At 38.6% G+C, this 19,180-nt stretch overlaps 1 protein-coding gene across 8 annotated transcripts in view; it reads left to right on the top strand.

Annotated features, from left to right (window-relative positions):
• PIK3C3 (phosphatidylinositol 3-kinase catalytic subunit type 3) overlaps positions 1-19,180 on the top strand; it is a 763,308-nt gene that overhangs the window by 199,664 nt on the left and 544,464 nt on the right. For 7 of the 8 annotated variants that reach the window (XM_063645758.1, XM_063645868.1, XM_063645688.1 and 4 more), the window contains one exon: positions 2,520-2,574. In XM_063645758.1, coding sequence (XP_063501828.1) covers positions 2,520-2,574 — 55 coding nt within the window. Of the gene's footprint in view, positions 1-2,519; positions 2,851-19,180 lie in introns of those variants that run through there. The other variant, XM_063645823.1, reaches the window with a different exon arrangement.

The following is a 19,180-nucleotide window of genomic DNA, read 5'->3' as shown; positions in this document are numbered from 1 at the left end:
AAGGTATCGAGCAACTAGGCAGGTTTCAAATCTTCAGATGATTTCTTGGAGATGACTGATACACTCAAGAGTCTGTGAGGCCACTAAGGGTCAAGACAAGACATCAGGTCTTGGTTTTCTGAAGAGTTTATGAAGCAGAATTTATAGTAGCTGCACAGCCAGAGTTACTACATGTGTCGCTCTGAGCTCTCTACAGCCATCAGCCATAGAGCCACTTGTTTTATTAATACTGTGCTGTCCATGTGATATTTTCACAGAACATTTTATTTATTTTTTAACTAAAAAATATAGCCTTCTACTCACAATTTGGAATTGATAAAAGCTACTATATATAATCTTAAAAATAAATATATATTATATAATAAAGAAATATATATAATAAATATATATGTATATACATACATAAGATGTATTTTTTTATTGTTGTTTAAAGATTCTAATTTTTAAGGGCAACTTTATCAGGATCAAGAAATGAGAGGCTTTTAGTGGAGAATTCTTCTTAATTCTACTTAAGACTTAGCCTGAAAATAGCAACCCTGTGATCCCATTGATTTTTTTGGAGGTGATCCATTTGGCATCCATTCATTCTTTTTTTCTTTTGGTAAAGTTATTTAAAAGCCTATTGTTAAAGTACTAGTATTCATGAGAGGAGTTACTTTTTAATTTGATTGTCTTTTATAAGCTCTACAGTGCAAGCTACTTATCAGCTCAGACTTCCAGCTGGCAACTTGCTGAGAGCAGGATGAAAAGGGGTAGTACCAAGTCAGTGAATTTGTGGGTGAGGAACAGAGATGTCTGGGGCACATGGTGATATCTCCACAGGCTAGTTTGGGAGGTCACTAGAGTCAGGGGTGTGGCCCATCAGGGGCCACTGGACATCTCTGGAAAGTCACTATGAGTTGAGGAAATGGGAATACTGAAGAAAAAATGAGGAAGAATGAAGACAGAAGATTTTTTATTTTGTGATTTTTCCAAGGGCCTGGCTTAGACTTTGTGTGCCTGTGTAGGAAAATGTGCAAGAGGTACAGTGACATTCTAAGAGAACAGGTGGTCACAACCCCCCACTGCTTCTCTCGAGCCAGAAGGAGGCTAACATCCAGCCCCTGGTGAGGCCCACTCAATTCACTAGGCAGAGCACAGTGATCTGAGGATCTGTGCCAACCCTCCTGCCTGGCCAAGCTGTGAAACCAACTGTTCCTTATTTTCTAAGCTGCTTCTGGACTTTGCTTCTTTGTTTAGGAAATGGATCCAAATCCCTCTCCTCTGGACTTGCTTGATGCCCAAGCCTGAAGTCAAGCCAGTATTGGCTACTATCTATTCTCTCAGCCACACGTTGAACAACCATGATAACCACACCACACATTTATGGGTTCACGCCTTGTTTTCAAGGGGCTTCTACATACTCCACCTGATTTGCTACTAGAAACAAAGCTCTACGTTGGATTGGGCAAGTGTCATCACCTATTTGACAGGCATTAGGCCTGAAGAAACTGATATAAAGCTAGTGTCAAAACCAGGAGCCCAACTTCAGCCTCTTCATCTATGGTCCTTCTGCGATGCATTCAAAGGTGCATTAACACTTGGGGAGAAAAAATACATTCCCATCTCCTTTGGGCAAAGCCTAAACTCCTGTATGACTTTTATCTTCCATCTTCATTCTCAAGTAGCCAAATGAAGGAAAGGGTGCCTTAATAAGGTGGGGCCCAAGACCCCCAACTTGTTAGGACAAATATATGAACTTGTAGTAGGAGCAGATGGTCATAACTGTGATCTAACAGGAGGAACATAAGAAATAGGAATAAGAAAACCTGAAGGTTAATCCTGACTTGTTAATTAGCTCTTCAATATTTGTTAACCTCACTTAACCTCTGAGCTTTGCTGTCTTCTTCCTTTAAGCAGGAAAAATGCTACTCTGCCACGTGTGCCCCATCAAGTTTTAACAATTGTTTAAAATTGTTTAAAACAATTAAATGAAACTATAAAATAAAACTGCCTTTAAAATGATAAAGCACAATTCAAATAGAAAGGTGTTTTTTCAGCATTTTAAATTATTTGCACATAAAGGGGCTAAACAAATATATGATAAAAGATGAATGATTTGGCTTTTTGAATACATCTTCATGACTTCTTACAATCTTTTACCCCCTCCAATCCTTTCTTCTTTCCAGTTTCTTACTGTTTGATGGTAGATTATCTTCTTTATCTTAACTGAGTGCCAGATGGACAGGCACAATCTTCACCCTAGAGGTATGTGTATGTCGTCAAAACCTATTCATAGACTCTAATATTAACAATCACAACCCCCTACCAAGCACTAAAACACTGAGAGAGTATTTCGGAACCAAGTCCCCTGCTGCCTTCATTCTTCCCTGTACCTACCAGTTGCTAAGAAGTTGTTACCAAGTTTGGTGAATAATTAAACTCTTGGCCATCACAGGAGAAGAGGATTATTGATTCAAAGGATCTTAGAGCTCAAAAGGTCCTGAGAGACCATCATAACCACCCTCTTTGTTTTACAGATACAGCTGCTGAGGATCACGGGGATGAAAGGCGTGGACTGGGCTCACACAGCTAGTAAGTAAAAGAATCGCTAAAATCTAAGGTGCTGGATTTACCAGGGCAGTGGTCTTTCCAGCTGATAATTCTGAGAGAAGCCTGTGGAGAAAGAAAGCTGAAGGAGCCCCCGGGATTTTCTGTACTTGTGGCTTTCCGTAGATGGGAGAGTGAATTTCGAAAGGTCTGTCTCTGGTATGCTGCCTTCCCAGTGATGAAGATGCCTTTGAAAACTTCCCCATCTTAGCAGTGCCCTCTGGTGCTATATCCCATTAAAGTTAACTATTCCAGGCCTTATTATTTTTCTGATTTAAACTTTAGGGAATTCAGGATTTAGTGCTCACTTTTTTGTTGTTCATACACTTTTTATGTGCAATTTCATTAAAAGGTGAATTCCATTGATGACTTACCTAGCAAGCTTATTGAGGAAAATCCTAGACTGTTGATCCCAACTATGTTGAATGATGTGGAAACAATGAGGGTTTCATTAGGTTTGATCAACATGGGGCAGGCTGGGAGAAAGCTCAGTGGTCATATTTCTGGTTTCTAAGAATTTGGGTTTTTGAGTGTGCAAGTTAGCCCAGGGAACATGTTAAATTGTTTTTTGGGGAGTGTGGACCTCTAATAGCAATTGTACTTGCAAAATGTTTCTAAAAGTACAGGTGCCAAGCAGACATTCATTCAGAAGTGGCCAGGTATGGTCAAGAGGTCGAGGGCAGTCCTTTTCTCTTGTGTTCAGGGTGACGTAGTTAAGATTTTCTATTACTTATTAGATAACTTTGATTTCTTCTTTTGCAACATAATTCCTAGCTCATTGCAGTACATAAATTGCACCAAGAAGAATCTTCAGACAGAATAAGTGGTTGCTTTGGAAATGGAGTAAATTTAGGGTCCAAAAGAAGATTCCAAGTCATAATCAGATACTTTGCCTTAGTCATGGAAAAGTGTAATTTTACTGTAATTCCATGTTTATGGAGTATAATATAAATAACAATATGATTTTATATTTGTAATCTCTTTTAAGCATCCTTTGTTTTATTAATTTATATGAAAGATATTCTTGAGTTCCCATTATGTCCCTGACATTGTTGGTAAGAATTTTATAGATCCAGTGAGGGCTACTTAGCTAAATAGGGAGGAACAAAAGCTTGAACTCACAGATTCAATGATCTTTCTGATCTATCATGTGCCAGGTCTTCTAACTTCTGCTATAGGCTTCATTCATCCAGATTTGTACTACTTACTCATAGCATAAAACAGTCAAATAGATGCAAAAGGACCAACTTGGATTTGAATATTACGGAGTAAGCATGTGGATACTTGCTGATTTTTTTCACTTTTTAAGCACTTGTGTCCATGCTAAGTATTTGAACATCATATTTCCGGCTACTTTGTCTTTTTCCTGAACCGGCTGCTCAGCTTTGGGAACAATGTTGAGCAGAGCTATTCCAGACCCTCCTTAGCTCAGATGTAGTTTATTGATTGGCTCCTTTATTTGAGTGTACCGTGGGGCCCAGCCCCATGCTAGGCCCTGGAGATGGGTCAGAGGGCTGGTGTGAGAAAGCAGTGCACAAACCTCAGTTTTCTTATCTCTAAAACTCTAAAACCTCATTTCCAAATAATAAAGTTTATTTCACAGAGTTCTTCTGTGGATCAATCAATATAAGGCTAGCAGATGCACCCTAATAAATGATAACACATGAGATAAATAAAAGGCAGAATTATGGGTAATTATGGGTATATTACAGGATAATATAAAAGACAGTGCATGTAGCATCCTATAATGCATGCACACTGATCTCTAAGCTTCTGTTATGCAGGAGCTGGGTGTTATTCATTGTTGTATTCTTGGCCTCTTGAACAGGATCTGACACATGAAATTTGAAAAAAAAAATTTAGTGAAGTGATAAAACCAGGAAGTGTATAGATTTTAAAGGAAAAGTACAGAATATAAGCTTTATGAAACTGCACAGAAATGAGGAAATTCAATTCCATGGAGAGAGATGCAATAACTTTTGTGTAGTATTAATTTAAGAAAGAACTTTCTGAAACTAGAACTAATAACCATGGAATGAATTACTACAAGATTGTCACAAATAGAAGTAAATTTTCTACTCTAAGATATTCAAAAGAGAACTGGTGAATCTACCTATCAGAAATGTTCTCTACTACATATAATGAACCTATGCGTGTTCTACCAGATCTCAGAAAAATAAAACTAAACATGCGGGTACTTGAAAAAGTCTGTGGAAAAATGAAATTAAAAGATAAACTTTATTTCTCAAAATAAATTCCAACAAGGTCAAGACACTTTTGTAAGCAATAATACCAGTCATTTAGGTCATCCCTAAAGAACTGAGAGTCCTGGGAATTTAACCAGGCCAATGCAGTCTTTTTCACATTATTAACTGAAGAAAAATGGGTGCCTTCTATAGATTTTTTTAAGATTAGCAAACAAACAGAAGTCAGAAGGAGCCAAATCAGGACGGTAAGGTGGATATCTAAAAATTTCCCATCAAAACTCTCCTCAAATTGCCCTTGTTGGGTAAGAAGAATGAGCAGGAGCATTGTCATGGTGGAGAAGGACTCTCTGGGAAATCTTTCCTGGGTTTTTCTCTATTAAAGTTTTGGCTATTTTTTTCAAAACACTCTCATAATAAGTGGATGTTATCATTATTTGGCTCTCCAGAAAGTCAACAAGCGAAATGCCTTGAGTATTCCAAAAAAAGATTGTTTCTATGATCTTTGCCCTTGACCAATCCACTTTTATTTTGACTAGACCACTTCCATCTTTTGGTGTTCATTGATTTGATTGTCCTTTGTCTTCAGGATTGTACTGGTAATGACATGTTTCATCTTCTGTTATAACTCTTCAAAGAAATGCTTTAGGATCTTGATCCCACTTATTTAAAATTTCCATTGAAAGTTCTGCTCTTGTCTGCAGCTGATCTGGGTGCAATGATTTTGGCACTCATTGACTGGAAAGTTTCTCACCTTTAATTTTTCAGTTACAATGGTATAAGCAGAATCAATTGAGGTGTCTATGGTGTTGGCTATTGTTTCTGCTGTCAAATGTCAGTCAGTTGGGGCAGGGACAAGATTAATTTTTTCCTTGAAAATTGATGTGGGTGGTCTGCTGCTGCAGGCTTCATCTTCAACATTGTCTTCAGCATAGGTTGTAAGTGGCAGAGCCAGGATTTGAAGATATGCCATGAAAGCCAGCATCTGTATACTCTTAACCATTACACTATGTGATAGAGAAGCAAACTCTGATGCTTACCTGTCCCTTTGCTGAGACATACATGACTGATGTGAGCAAACCAGAGAGTGTGTGTGCCATCCAAAGAAGGCAACAGACCCTCAATTCCAGGCACTTCTTGCCATGTTGGAATACATGTTTAGTGTTGCCAGATCTTCTGAATTTTATATAGCATCACTCAGTTTTAAATATGTCAATTAAGTAGACATGTTCTTTAACGTATGTATGTATATGTGCATGCACACAAATATACATGTATATGTATATTAAAGCAAAGTTCACACCCAACAAACATGTAGGCTATGTTTGGTTTACAACTCGCATTTGTGAATTCTAACTTTACTGAAACCAAATAACAATCTACATTTTCTAACACACACATGCACACACACACACACACACACACAGATTAGATGACTTGTTCAAGGTGATAACAATTGGTTAACTCTGGGCATAAGAAAGGCATAGCTTTTGATCTTACTACCATATCTATTCTATACAGTGTTTATGTAAAGACCAGGTGAAAAAAGCAGCAGCTAACGAGGAAGTTGCCAGCCCTTCACATAGAATGCATCTCAACAAACCTGTAGTACATTAAACTGGTAACAGATTCTTTTCTGTTCTTGTCATTGAGAGATGGAGTCTAATTCTGCTTTCTTGGTGATTTGCTTGACCAACAGAATGTGGCAGAATAAAATTCTGGCATTTCTGAGATTAGTCATATGAAGTCTTGTAGCATCTTGCCTGACCAAGTGTCAGCTCTCCACCTGACAGCCACAGCTGAGATCCCAGCCATCAGAAAGACTCAAAAGTCAGGCATCCCAGTCCAGGCTTCAGGGAAGTAATTGAAGATACCATATTAAATGTGCATCCTCCTGCCTCAGCTCTCCCAGCCCCTTCAACCACCCAGTTGAACCTTTTCTAAATTCCTGACCCACACAAGTGTGAGTCAAATCGAAATTAAATTTTAAACAAATACAGTTTGGGGTTGTTTGTTATACAGTAAAAGATAACTAGACCAATTCCTTTAAGCAATTTACCCAGGAAAATGCTCCAAAGCCATCCCCTTTACCTTCGAGTTCTCCCAGAGGAATTTCATTTACTGCTGGGACCTCACATAGCGTTGGCGTGCAGAGAAGTCATTTTTATAAAAGATGACTTGGGAGATTCCATTTTCATATTGAATGCATTTGTCAATTGGACACAGCTAGCAGGTAGAAACCTTCAGACAAAGGAGGTGAATGACATATGAGTGTATGTCCTTGCCCATAGGATTTATCACTCCCTCTCTGTGGACCTTTGGAAGATAAGTAGAGTTGGAAGGATGAAAGCAGTCTCTGTAATGATTCTGGGCCCTCTCAGGATTCCACCTGGATTCATGGTGTTGATTAGAAGTGATGCTTGTGGAAAAAGAGGGCAAAGTGTGGGCCCTGGGTTGCTGTGTCTGATGGCTAAGACTTGTGTATGCTCCAGGTAGTGACATTTCTGGCCTTAGAGATAGCTCTTTATCTTCATCTCATTGCAAGTGGGTGCCAGACACTGAGGATATTAAAATGAACAAATACGCTCTATTCCTCAAAAAGCTACAGACTATATACTTTTATCAATACAAATGTATAAACTAATTTATTACTTGGGCTGAGCTTTATAGAATATAAACAGGAAATGGCTTTATTTTTCTCTGATTATTTCCTTCAATGTGTTTTATCTCTTTTCATTTTCTTTCCTTGCAGTTTGATGACATCTTGGGCAGATTCCATAAGTGTTCAATCCTTTTAACTACTTTTTGACAATATAGAGTCCATTCCAGGTTTAAAAAGCCAACTTCTGACTTTTTTAAACCCTCAAGCTCATGTTTAATTTAAAGCTTCTTTCCTTCCTTCAGATTGCACCTCGGAGACCAGAGTGGGGTCTAATATGGTCTCTCCTCAATCTTCCTTCACTTTCTCCCACTTCTACTTCATATTCCTTTAAGTTCTGCCCTGTGGGAGGTGGGAAGGGGTGTGAAGAAACAGACATTAGAAGAATAAAGGATACAATGACTCACATGGCTAATGGCTTGTAATACAGGCATCTGTACTCCTGGCTCTAGCAAGTGTTCAGATACTATGGTAAGCTGTTCATAGGGTTTTCCTGCACAATACCCTACCCTCAACATGGGGATTTCTGCAGTGTAGTTTCCTGACACAGGTGGCACATTTTCTTGCTGACCCTTTGGAACCTCCTTCTAGCCTCTGCCCCTCTGAGATCAATCCCAGGCATGGAGCCCTCTTCGGTAGGATCTCATTAAGTTGTCTTAAGCTCAGCCATTCTCTACCCATTGAGCCATGCACTGAGTCCAGAGGAAATTCACATATATTCTTCAAGCCCAACACAGCTCTCCTGCTACCTGCTGCTCCTCCCTGCCATCCTGGACTGCTCTGGCAACCCTATGCTGCCAGAGTCTTGCCAGTGAGAAGCAGGCTCCATTCTCTCTGTCCACATATACCCCCAAACTCAAGCTCTCCCACAATCACTTACTGTATGCTTCACTGGAATCCCGAGCTGCCATGAGGCCTGTGGTTCATGGCACAGTAAACATTCCTCTGGGGGCTGGGCCTCCAGACTCCCTTTCTTGCAGACACCCCCAGGATCTACAAAGGATGCTCTTCAAGCTCTTCCCCAGCTTTTTGGTTGAGAAAAGTCAAGTACTTTCAATTCCTCCCTGAGCCTCCTCTCACATTTCTAGTGTCTTTCACACAGCCTGGAGGATGTAGTGGTCTTCAGCTTCTCTTTCTTTAGAATGTGTGAGGACTCTATTGCCCTCAGTTATTGCCCAGATTCTAGGACAATTTCATTAAATACAAATGATTTTGAACCATGTTGGTAATTGTTGAAATGGAGCCATGCCACTGAACAGATTCAGCCAGAGAAAGAGCAGGAATACCTCAGGCAGCCAGGCATGGCGGAGACCGAGTTCTACGAGAACGAATGGAGGTTCTTCAGGAAGGAGAGTGAGGAAGAACACTGGGCAGAGACATGAGAAAATGCTTGATGACAAAAAAGGGCTTGGTGAACTCAAAGCACAGCACAGTGGCTGGTCATCTGCAGGGAGAAAGGATTCAAGACTGCAGAGGCAGCTTGGAGGCAGAACAGAGAAGGGGGGCCGCTGAAGAGCTTCTTGGAGGGAAATGGGGTGAAGTCATTTTCTAGTCAGAAGGGGCCAAGGGACAGAATCAGGAACAACAATTAAGAGGCACTGGGTCCTCCAGGTAATCTCATTTACCTTCAAAATGTTACCCTCTTATATATTCCTTAGGTTACTCAGTTGTCTTGGGTTCCCAAATCTCTTTGCCTTCCATGTTCCCTTCTAGAAGGTTAACAGCCACTGGTAAATGGATGGCAAAGGATTTATTTGGTAGTGGTGGAACAGGGTCATATGGCCACAGTCTATTTTTAGCCACCTCGGTGAGAATGAATGAAGTAAGATGTATGAAAATGTTTTATAACATTCTAACCTTAGAAAACATAGGGAACACTTATTGTTAGGCAGTTAATGTTTGTGCAAGTCATTTGGCAATTAATTATGAATTACCTGTGACATTTCTTCTCTAGTTTTCTGGAATTGTTATTTAGGTCTATAAATCCACTTGCCTCATCCCTCAGGGCTCTGCTTCTCTGTTTCCAAGGTGACAGCTAGCTAGCATGTGGATTAACCCATGCTAATCTGTTAGTTACTACCAAAGGAGGCAATGCTGAGTGATGGCATGCATTTTAAGCCTAGTAATGTTCAGATTTCTTTTTAAATAAAAAAAATTATTTCAGATCCAAAGTATTGACGTAGATAATTATTAATTATAGTTTTAATTATATAGGTATGAAGACCATTTGGGTGTGTCAGATATGTACCATTACTTTGTATACTTACATTCAGATTGAATAAGATTGAGCCTTCTTCCTCTCATCAGGCTCACAGGAATATTAATCTAGTTATTTGAGGGTTCCCTGAATCTCAGCTGACACATCCACTAAAGGTTGTCCAAAGGTCTTGGGAGGGGGTTCTGGGGCAGTGCCAAAGCATGTAGGCCATTGGCACCTTAATTATCAGCGACACAGCCTTATCCACGTTTCAGGGCAACTTAAAGTCCGCTGTTCTGATCCCTTTAGGACATGCTTGAGGCCCAGGAATTGAATTCTAAAATCTCTAGGATCCAGTTTCCTAAGGTGAACTAAGCAGCACTTTATCCATCTCCCAAGCTTGTCCTGAGAGGGAGTAGGACGTGGAGGCACCCTCAGATATTCTTCTCCTTTGAGACCTGGGTAAATCTGCCATCCCTTACTCTACCTCTTCTCTTACTAGCAAGAATCATTGCCTTTTTTTTTTTCTCTTTTTGGTGTACTTAGCATATATCCTCCATCAGCGAAGCATTCACAAAAAGCCCTGTGTGATATGTTCCTCCAGTAGTTTTGGTTGTGACCCTACAAATTCTCCTGATATTCGAAAACATGGGTAACTGACTAGCTACTGGAATGAAAGAGGGAAGTGATGCAGACCCCAAATGCAACCTAACATCTCAATCAATTCTCCTACCCACATGTAGACATAAAAGTGGATATAACTTTTCAAATGACTCTAAATCTTCACAGAACGATAAACATAATCATTATTCATTAAATACAAATATACAACCAAATAAAATTTATATTAACAATATTACTCACATGTGATGATGATATTTGTGAAGGAAAATCATTGTTCCTTACATCAATATAGCTCTGATTATTATTACATAGCCCTTTTGAGGTAAGCATGGGTGTACTATTATGAATTGTGTGATGATGACTTGATTTTCCCACAGTTTTTCTGCTTCAGCTACTTTGACCTTTTTTTATATATACCATCACCTGTGATGCGGTTTAGACTTTACATTGTGCCAAAGTCATTATTTTCACAATAAACATACCGTACTCTATTTAAATTATTCTGGGACAATTAAGGTAGTACTAATTGGTACAGGCTCCATCACCAATACAAACATAGGCTTGGCCATGGAAATTGTGGGCTATTGTCTGAATTAAGATAAGTCCATATACACTTACCTTTTCTATAATACCATTGAAATGCAAATGGAAAAGTAAGAATTTTTTTGGGTTGAATGTTTGGAACTTCCGGCATGTATTTTTGGAACTCCAGGGCCCATGGAAGCCAGTTTGGAAACCCTGCTGCAGTTGCTTGAGTATGAGCTCTGGAGTCAGATGGAGCTGAATTTGAACTCCACCTCAGTTTCCACATTTGTAGCATAAATATGGTAATATTACCTTCAGTATTAGTTTCTAGTGCTTCTATAAGAAATTACTACAAACTGGGTGGCTTAGAACAAGAAACAATTATTACCTCACAGTTCCAGAGGCTAAAAGTCTAAAAATTAGGAGTTGGTAGGGCCATGCTCTCTTTGAAGTCACTGGGAAAGGATCTGCTCAGGCGTCTCCTAGCTTCTGGTAGCCTCAGGCATTCCTTGGCTTGCAGATGCATCATTCTGATCCTCTGTCTTCACCTGGTGGTCTTCCTATGTCTTCATATCATCTTTTCTCTGTGTGTGTCTGTCTCTGTATCAGATTTCCCCTTTTAATAAGGACACCAGTTATATTGGATTAAAGCCCACACTAATGACTTCATTTTAACTTGATTACCTTTATAAAGACTCTTATTTCCTAATAAGGCCAGATTCTGGGATACTAGGGGTTAGGACTTCAAAATATCTTTGTTGGGAGGAGGCACAATTCAATCCATAACACCTTTCTTTGGTGTTCTGAGCAATAGAGATCATGGATCAAAATTGCTAGGCTCATTTTAAATGCTCAGTAAGGAGTCCTCAGTATGTTCATAACAGGATGGTTCATTGCCCCTTTCAGATACATATGTCATGGTCATATTTACATTTAGCATTCCAACTGTAGTTCAGAATTTCTGGCATTGCGATGTGTCAATGAGAGAAACGCCCTTTGCTGTAGACCAAATTCCACTAAAATGTTTACTTACACTCAAGGCTAAGGCTGTCAGATTTCTTTGTTTACTGTGTTAGTTTTCAAAATCACTTTGGACCAGACTCTGAATCTTTTGATCACATTTACTGCTTTATCTTCTTTGTCTAACAGCTGCTTAGTGCATACTCAGCCCCTCAGTCCTTCCAAGTTTAGGCTGAGTTTCTTTTGTTTGAAAGAAGCAGGCTGCTATATATTTTTTCTTTGTCTTTACTTTTTTTTCAGTTGAATTTTGGGGCTGAGCCTGACTCTCCCACAAAGAAGAAAATTAATGCCAAGCTAGAGGCAGTGATAATGAGGAACATCTCAGAAAGAGGACTTTGAAGGGAAGGGGATGTGTGTGATGTGCTGTCATGGACATGGCTAACTGCATCGAAAGACCTTAAAAGTCTCTGCATTCCAATACTGAGTTATCATATTCCTTGCAAATTAGATTGCTAAAGAGAATCTGAACTGTGGCCTTTGCCTCATGGACATAAAAGTTTTTTTTTTTTTTTTTTTTTTTTTTTTGAGTCTCATGCCCATTAGAGCAAGGAATGGAACCTGGCTCATCAGGCTAGCTGAGGTTTTTTATGTGGTGGAGGGAGAGCAGGAGACCAGCTTTATAGAGTGCCCTATCAGGTAGATACACATTTGACACAAGAATGCTGAGTTATCAAGTTTTCTCCAAGGGCAATGATATATCTTGGGAATCCAGAGCCAAATTATATTTGACATTTCATTTAAAGCCTGAGACATCTTGATGTTAAACCAGAGTCTAAGAGTGCTAAAGCAGGAGTCCATTCAATTTGACAGAGCGGATGTTTCTATTCCTATCTCGCCTGCATGGGTAATAGACAAATCCTGATACTTCTTCCTTATTTCATCCAGATGAAAATCACTGAGTTAGCTCCCTGCCGAAATGATACTAGCTCAAAGTTATTTTCTCTTCACATCTCTGTGCAATGTGAAAAGAGTGTATCAGGAGTCATTTGGAAGTTGAATGGTGGCTGGTCTTATTTATGCAGTGGGTAACAAAGTTATATTTACTTGGCTTACATTCCAGATTGAAGAGATATGGGAAGCTTATGTGTGGGTGGAAGATACATAGGCACAATACTCATCAAGTGACATACCCTTCAGATGTAGTGGGTGGGGCTGGGGGCTTGGAAAACTGCCTTTAACTCAGGTTGCTGCAATTTCCATTTCTTTCCTTTTCATGAGAATTTTATACTTGTCCATGAGGATGTAGGAAGGAGGACAGGGAGGAGAAAAACAGGCAAAAGGAAGGCTAGTTTAGCCCAGTATTTTCCAGAGAGTGTGCAAATAAATATTGTCTAAAAATAAGAAAAAAATTATGTTAGCATAATGGTGTATGTATATAATTCATAGAGAATGAAACATACATATGTTAAGAGACAATGCTCACTTTGTATTTATTTTCTTTTTTTACTTAGGATAGTACATGATTAAAAATGTCTGGAGATAACCAGTCAATGGTTTTTACTGGTTAGTATGTTTAATTAGTCCCTTAGGAAGTTACAAAAACAGTGAGTCCACCTTATAGTCAGTAATTATTTTATGAATTCTTAATTTGTAAATAGTTCTGTGCTAAACTTTGCAATAGAAACAAAGAAGTGTAAATGATGGCCCTTGTCTTCAAGACACTCCCATAATGGGGAAGAATAAGAAGACTGTTGAATTCCAAGTTAGTTGATGTAGGCTTGGATCATGCATCCGTATTTTCTTTTTTTTTTTTTTTTTTTTTTTTTATTATACTTTAGGGTTTTAGGGTACATGTGCACAATGTGCAGGTTTGTTACATATGTATCCATGTGCCATGTTGATTTCCTGCACCCATTAACTCGTCATTTAGCATTAGGTGTATCTCCTAATGCTGTCCCTCCCCCCTCCCCCCACCCCACAACAGTCCCCGGAGCGTGATGTTCCCCTTCCTGTGTCCATGAGTTCTCATTGTTCAATTCCCACCTATGAGTGAGAACATGCGGTGTTTGGTTTTTTGTCCTTGCGATAGTTTACTGAGAATGATGTTTTCCAGTTTCATCCATGTCCCTACAAAGGACACGAACTCATCATTTTTTATGGCTGCATAGTATTCCATGGTGTATATGTGCCACATTTTCTTAATCCAGTCTATCGTTGTTGGACATTTGGGTTGGTTCCAACTCTTTGCTATTGTGAATAGTGCCGCAATAAACATACGTGTGCATGTGTCTTTATAGCAGCATGATTTATAGTCCTTTGGGTATATACCCAGTAATGGGATGGCTGGGTCAAATGGTATTTCTAGTTTGAGATCCCTGAGGAATCGCCACACTGACTTCCACAATGGTTGAACTAGTTTACAGTCCCACCAACAGTGTAAAAGTGTTCCTATTTCTCCACATCCTCTCCAGCACCTGTTGTTTCCTGATTTTTTAATGATGGCCATTCTAACTGGTGTGAGATGGTATCTCACTGTGGTTTTGATTTGCATTTCTCTGATGGCCAGTGATGAGGAGCATTTCTTCATGTGTTTTTTGGCTGCATAAATGTCTTCTTTTGAGAAGTGTCTGTTCATGTCCTCTGCCCACTTTTTGATGGGGTTGTTTTTTTTTTTCTTGTAAATTTGTTTGAGTTCATTGTAGATTCTGGATATTAGCCCTTTGTCAGATGAGTAGGTTGCAAAAATTTTCTCCCACTGTGTAGGTTGCCTGTTCACTCTGATGATAGTTTCTTTTGCTGTGCAGAAGCTCTTTAGTTTAATGAGATCCCATTTGTCGATTCTGGCTTTTGTTGCCATTGCTTTTGGTGTTTTAGACATGAAGTCCTTGCCCACGCCTATGTCCTGAATGGTATTGCCTAGGTTTTCTTGTAGGATTTTAATGGTTTTAGGTCTAACATATAAGTCTTTAATCCATCTTGAATTAATTTTTGTATAAGGTGTAAGGAAGGGATTCAGTTGCAGCTTTCTACAACCAAAAAGAGTCCAGGACCTGATGGATTCACAGCTGAATTCTACCAGAGGTACAAGGAGGAACTGGTACCATTCCTTCTGAAACTATTCCAATCGATAGAAAAAGAGGGAATCCTCCCTAACACATTTTACGAAGCCAGCATCGTCCTGATACCAAAACCTGGCAGAGACATAACCAAAAAAGAGAATTTCAGACCTATATCCTTGATGAACATTGATGCAAAAATCCTCAATAAAATACTGGCAAACCGAATCCAGCAGCACATCAAAAAGCTTATCCACCAGCATCCGTATTTTCATGCCAAGTTGAGAGGTGCCGAGCTTCACCAAGTAGCTTGGGACACTTAGTGAAGGGATGGAGAACAATTGGTAGAGTAAAGGAATAAGGGACGGAGTGAATAAAAAACAATGAAAAAGTGTTCTGGCAGACTTCAAGCTGAGGGAGAACTCACAATGGATTGGGCTGTAGTGGTCGCAGAGGAATGAAAAGAAAGAAGAAAAACATACAAGCTGTGAGTTCCTACTTTATTTGCAAACTTCTGCAAGTGCAGCCAGTTTCTCTTTCAGGGGTCCCAAATAGGTCCTCTGGCCAAAAAAGGCCTCTTCAAGGATACAACAGATGCATTGAACCCCAGACACTATCTATTAGCGTACCTCCCTGCTCCAAAATATGTTTTGCCTCATTATCATCTCTCTTTAAAAAATATCACCATAATATTACAACCAAATGTTATAGCATTGGTGGAGGTGCCTTAGAAAATTTTAGATAAATGAAAAAAAGCATATTCTCATACTCTCATCATCCAGAAGCCACCACCATTAGCACCTTGTTGAATATCCACCTTAGCATATTTTCAACATTTTACATCAAAACGAGAGCATACTATATACACTGTTTCGTAACCTGCTCCTTTTTCCAGTAATGATGGCTACCTTTCCATTTAATTATATTGTAAACTCATCAAATATTCTCCCAGATGACATTCACATGACTTGTGCAGTTTGTTTCTTCTGTATCAATCTAGGACCACGCTGAGCCAGGTTGTAATGTCACTTAAGCAGTGACATGTTGCAGCGGCTTATACCTCGCACAAGACTCAGTTGTTAAGCTTTCAGGAATTTTAGGAGTGGGTTGAGGTCACATTGGTAGCTTGAAAGTGCCATGGTGGAAGTATTTACAATATGGAAATCAGCAAATATTGCAAATCAAAGCCTCCTCATCACTCCAAATTGGTTGTGAAATATTACTAACACATCTTTGCTCCTATTTGCCACTAGTCTCTTTTAATCCAGAAGAGCGGAAGAGCACCCCCTTGCTTCCTTGCTCCTTTTTTTTTTTTTTTTTTTTGAGATGGAGTCTCGCCCTGTTGCCCAGGCTGGAGTGCAGTGGTGCAGTCTTGGCTCACTGCAACCTCTGCCTCCCAGGTTCAAGCGATTCTCATGCCTTAGCCTCCAGAGTAGCTGGGACTACTAGTACGCGACACCACGCCCAGCGAATTTTTTGTATTTTTAGTAGAGAGAGGGTTTTGCCATGTTGGCCAGGCTGGTCTCAAATTCCTGGCCCTAAGTGATCTGCCTACCATGGCCTCCCAAACTTCTAGGATTATAGGTGTGAGCCACAGTGCCCAGCCTCATTTTTTTCTTTTATGGCACTGACTTGTTAATGAGAATAGATCAGTTGTCCTATGAATGTGCTATCTTCTGTATCTGGCTTGTGCTGTCATTTAGCATACGTTTCTTACATTTTACATGTGTCCCATATCCTAGAAATTATGTTGAAAGGCTTAATGCATTCAAATTAAACATTTCTGGCTGATTTTAATTGATTTTAGATATATGGGATTGTAGTACACTGGAAGACATATAATATTTCATTGACCCATCATTAATGATACTAACATTGACCTTGGATTACTGTAATGACAATTCACTCCTCCATTGTAGAATAACACTTTTCTTTTGGGCCCAGAAAGTAATCTATGTAGTATTATTTTGCACTATATCAAAGTATTACTGTGCAAACCACTCACCTAGTGGTTGTGACACCAATTGATAATCCTTGCCTGAAGCAGTTAATTTAATTAGAGTTTCTAAAATGTTTTAAAATCCCACCACTCTTTCTTCATTTATCAGCCAGGATTTCTATGTAAAAAAGGTTTCTTCACCAGGTGGGCAATTTTGTTACCCTGAAACCCAGTTACTAGCAGAAAGGCAGAAAAAAAAAGATCAGTTCTTTCACTTTATTTCCCAGTTTTCAAAGAATTGTTTTAATACCTACCTCAAATGCTGACGAATGAGGTTTCTATGACTTTCTTTCAAAAATATCATTATGGACTCATTGACTTTTCGTTGATTCAATCTGTTTCAATCCACTAAACTCATTATTCTTTTTGAGGTTCAAATTGTCACAACTTTAACCTATGGATGGCTCCACACTGGCTCCTGGTCTGTTTGTCACAGCCCCATTTGTCTTTGCAGGCTTCCTTGCTTTCTAGCGCAAGAAGTCCTAAGCTTACATTGCTCTTATTCTGTCCCAAACTTGAAATCAACCATTTTTCTGAGGAGCCTTGTGTGTGTGTGTTTTTTTTCCCCCATGGGAATGGTAATAGGGCTATACCTGGATATGAAGAATATTAATTGCTATTGAGGTTACATTGCTTCAAGGACATTTCAGGCTCTTTAAATATATATTTGAAAAATCATGATGTCATATTTATAATTTAAATAAAATATTAACATTTGAGTGTTTTCACTTTTTAAAATTTTATGTTTCTATCCCATTTTTTGCACAGAAAGTTTTGATACCTAATGTCATTAAAATAATTATTTGTTTCCATATTTATTATTAAAAATATTTTGAAAATATCAATATTAATTTTACAACAAGCAATACAATTACCGAGGCAGTTTAATTTTTTTGTGTGTGGTTATTTTTGCCTTAGAATATCTCATACCACATACCGACAATCAAATTACTGCATTTTTTTAGTTCTTTGAATGAAATAATTTTGCTGTTACCAATTTGATATAGTTAGGTTCTTTTAGTTCAATTTGTTTTCAACTTGAGAAGTTATTTTCCTAATATAATTTTCTTGAAAAAGTTAATATATTTACATAAGTAAAAGGTCAAAACAATACAAAATGTGTGCACATAAATATTTTGCTTTAATTATTTCCCCCTTGCCAATTTGTGGAACAAGTTAATAATTATGTTCTTGTTTATCATTCTAATCTTTTGTTTACATAAATATAGTTTTTCATATCCTATGTATACTATTCTGCATCTTGCTGGTGGTTATTCTATGATAGTTATTGTGATTTTGCTATGTCAGTACATAAATATTAGTCTCACTTTAAGAATCTTTGCAAACACTCTTTCTTGAGGGTGCACCATAACTATTTAACCTGTCTCGTCTTCCTGGATAATTAGATTCTTCCCAGTATTCCCTTATTACAGTGAACGATCATGTATAAATGCCATTTCACCTTTTTTGCAGGTGTATATGTGGTATAGGGTCCTAGAAGTGCAATTGCAGGGTGAGAAAAAATCCACTTGTCATTTTGTTAGGTATTGCTAAATTCTCTTCCTCAGAAGCGATATCATTGTGCAACCTCACCAGCGATATAAAACCATGCACTGCAGTATCTATAATTTAGTACTTCAACTACAGAATGTATTGTGAAATTTTAGGTAAAAAAATAGTATCTTGTCAGAGCTTTCATTTGCATTTCTTTTAGTGTATGTGCGATATTGAAAGTCTTCTCCTATTTTTAAGGGAAACTTATAATTTGCTGTTGTCTGTTGCCTCTTCTCTATTGGATGGTTGGTCTCTCTCCTCTAGATTTCTAGGAACTTTGTATAATTATCTTAGCTCCTTGTCTACAATGTAGGCTGCACTTTTTTTCCGTCTGTCATTTCTCTTGGCTGTCAGTGATGCTTTTTACCAAACAAAAGTTTTTATTTTTATGTGTTCACATTTGTCATTCTTTTCTCTTGTGGCATCTGGGTTTTCAGTTATAGTTAGAGAAACCTTCTCTGCTCTAAAGTTTTACAGGCATTTGCTGTTTTTTCCTGATATTTACATAATTTCATTTCATTTGCATTTAGATATTTGATTCATTTAGCTTGTTATTTTCCATCTGTTTTCAAAGCCCTTGACACTTTCCTCTCACAGTGATATTTTTCACTGATTTTTATGGTACCCTAAGTTATGGCTCAGTCTCTTATACTTTAGTTCCTCCATACCTCTGCTTACACAGTTCTTCTCCTCTAGTACACCCCTTTTCTCTGTGCCTTTCAAAATCCTACTTTTTCTTGTCTCTAAGCTAGTCATGTCTTCATTGATGATGTCATTGACTGCTATAGCCAACGTTTGCCTCTGTGTCCTCTG

Source organism: Symphalangus syndactylus, chromosome 1 (assembly GCF_028878055.3).
Source record: "Symphalangus syndactylus isolate Jambi chromosome 1, NHGRI_mSymSyn1-v2.1_pri, whole genome shotgun sequence".
NCBI classification, from domain to species: domain Eukaryota; kingdom Metazoa; phylum Chordata; class Mammalia; order Primates; family Hylobatidae; genus Symphalangus; species Symphalangus syndactylus.
Note: the sequence above shows the minus strand (reverse complement) of the source record. Positions and strands in the feature narration are given on the sequence as shown.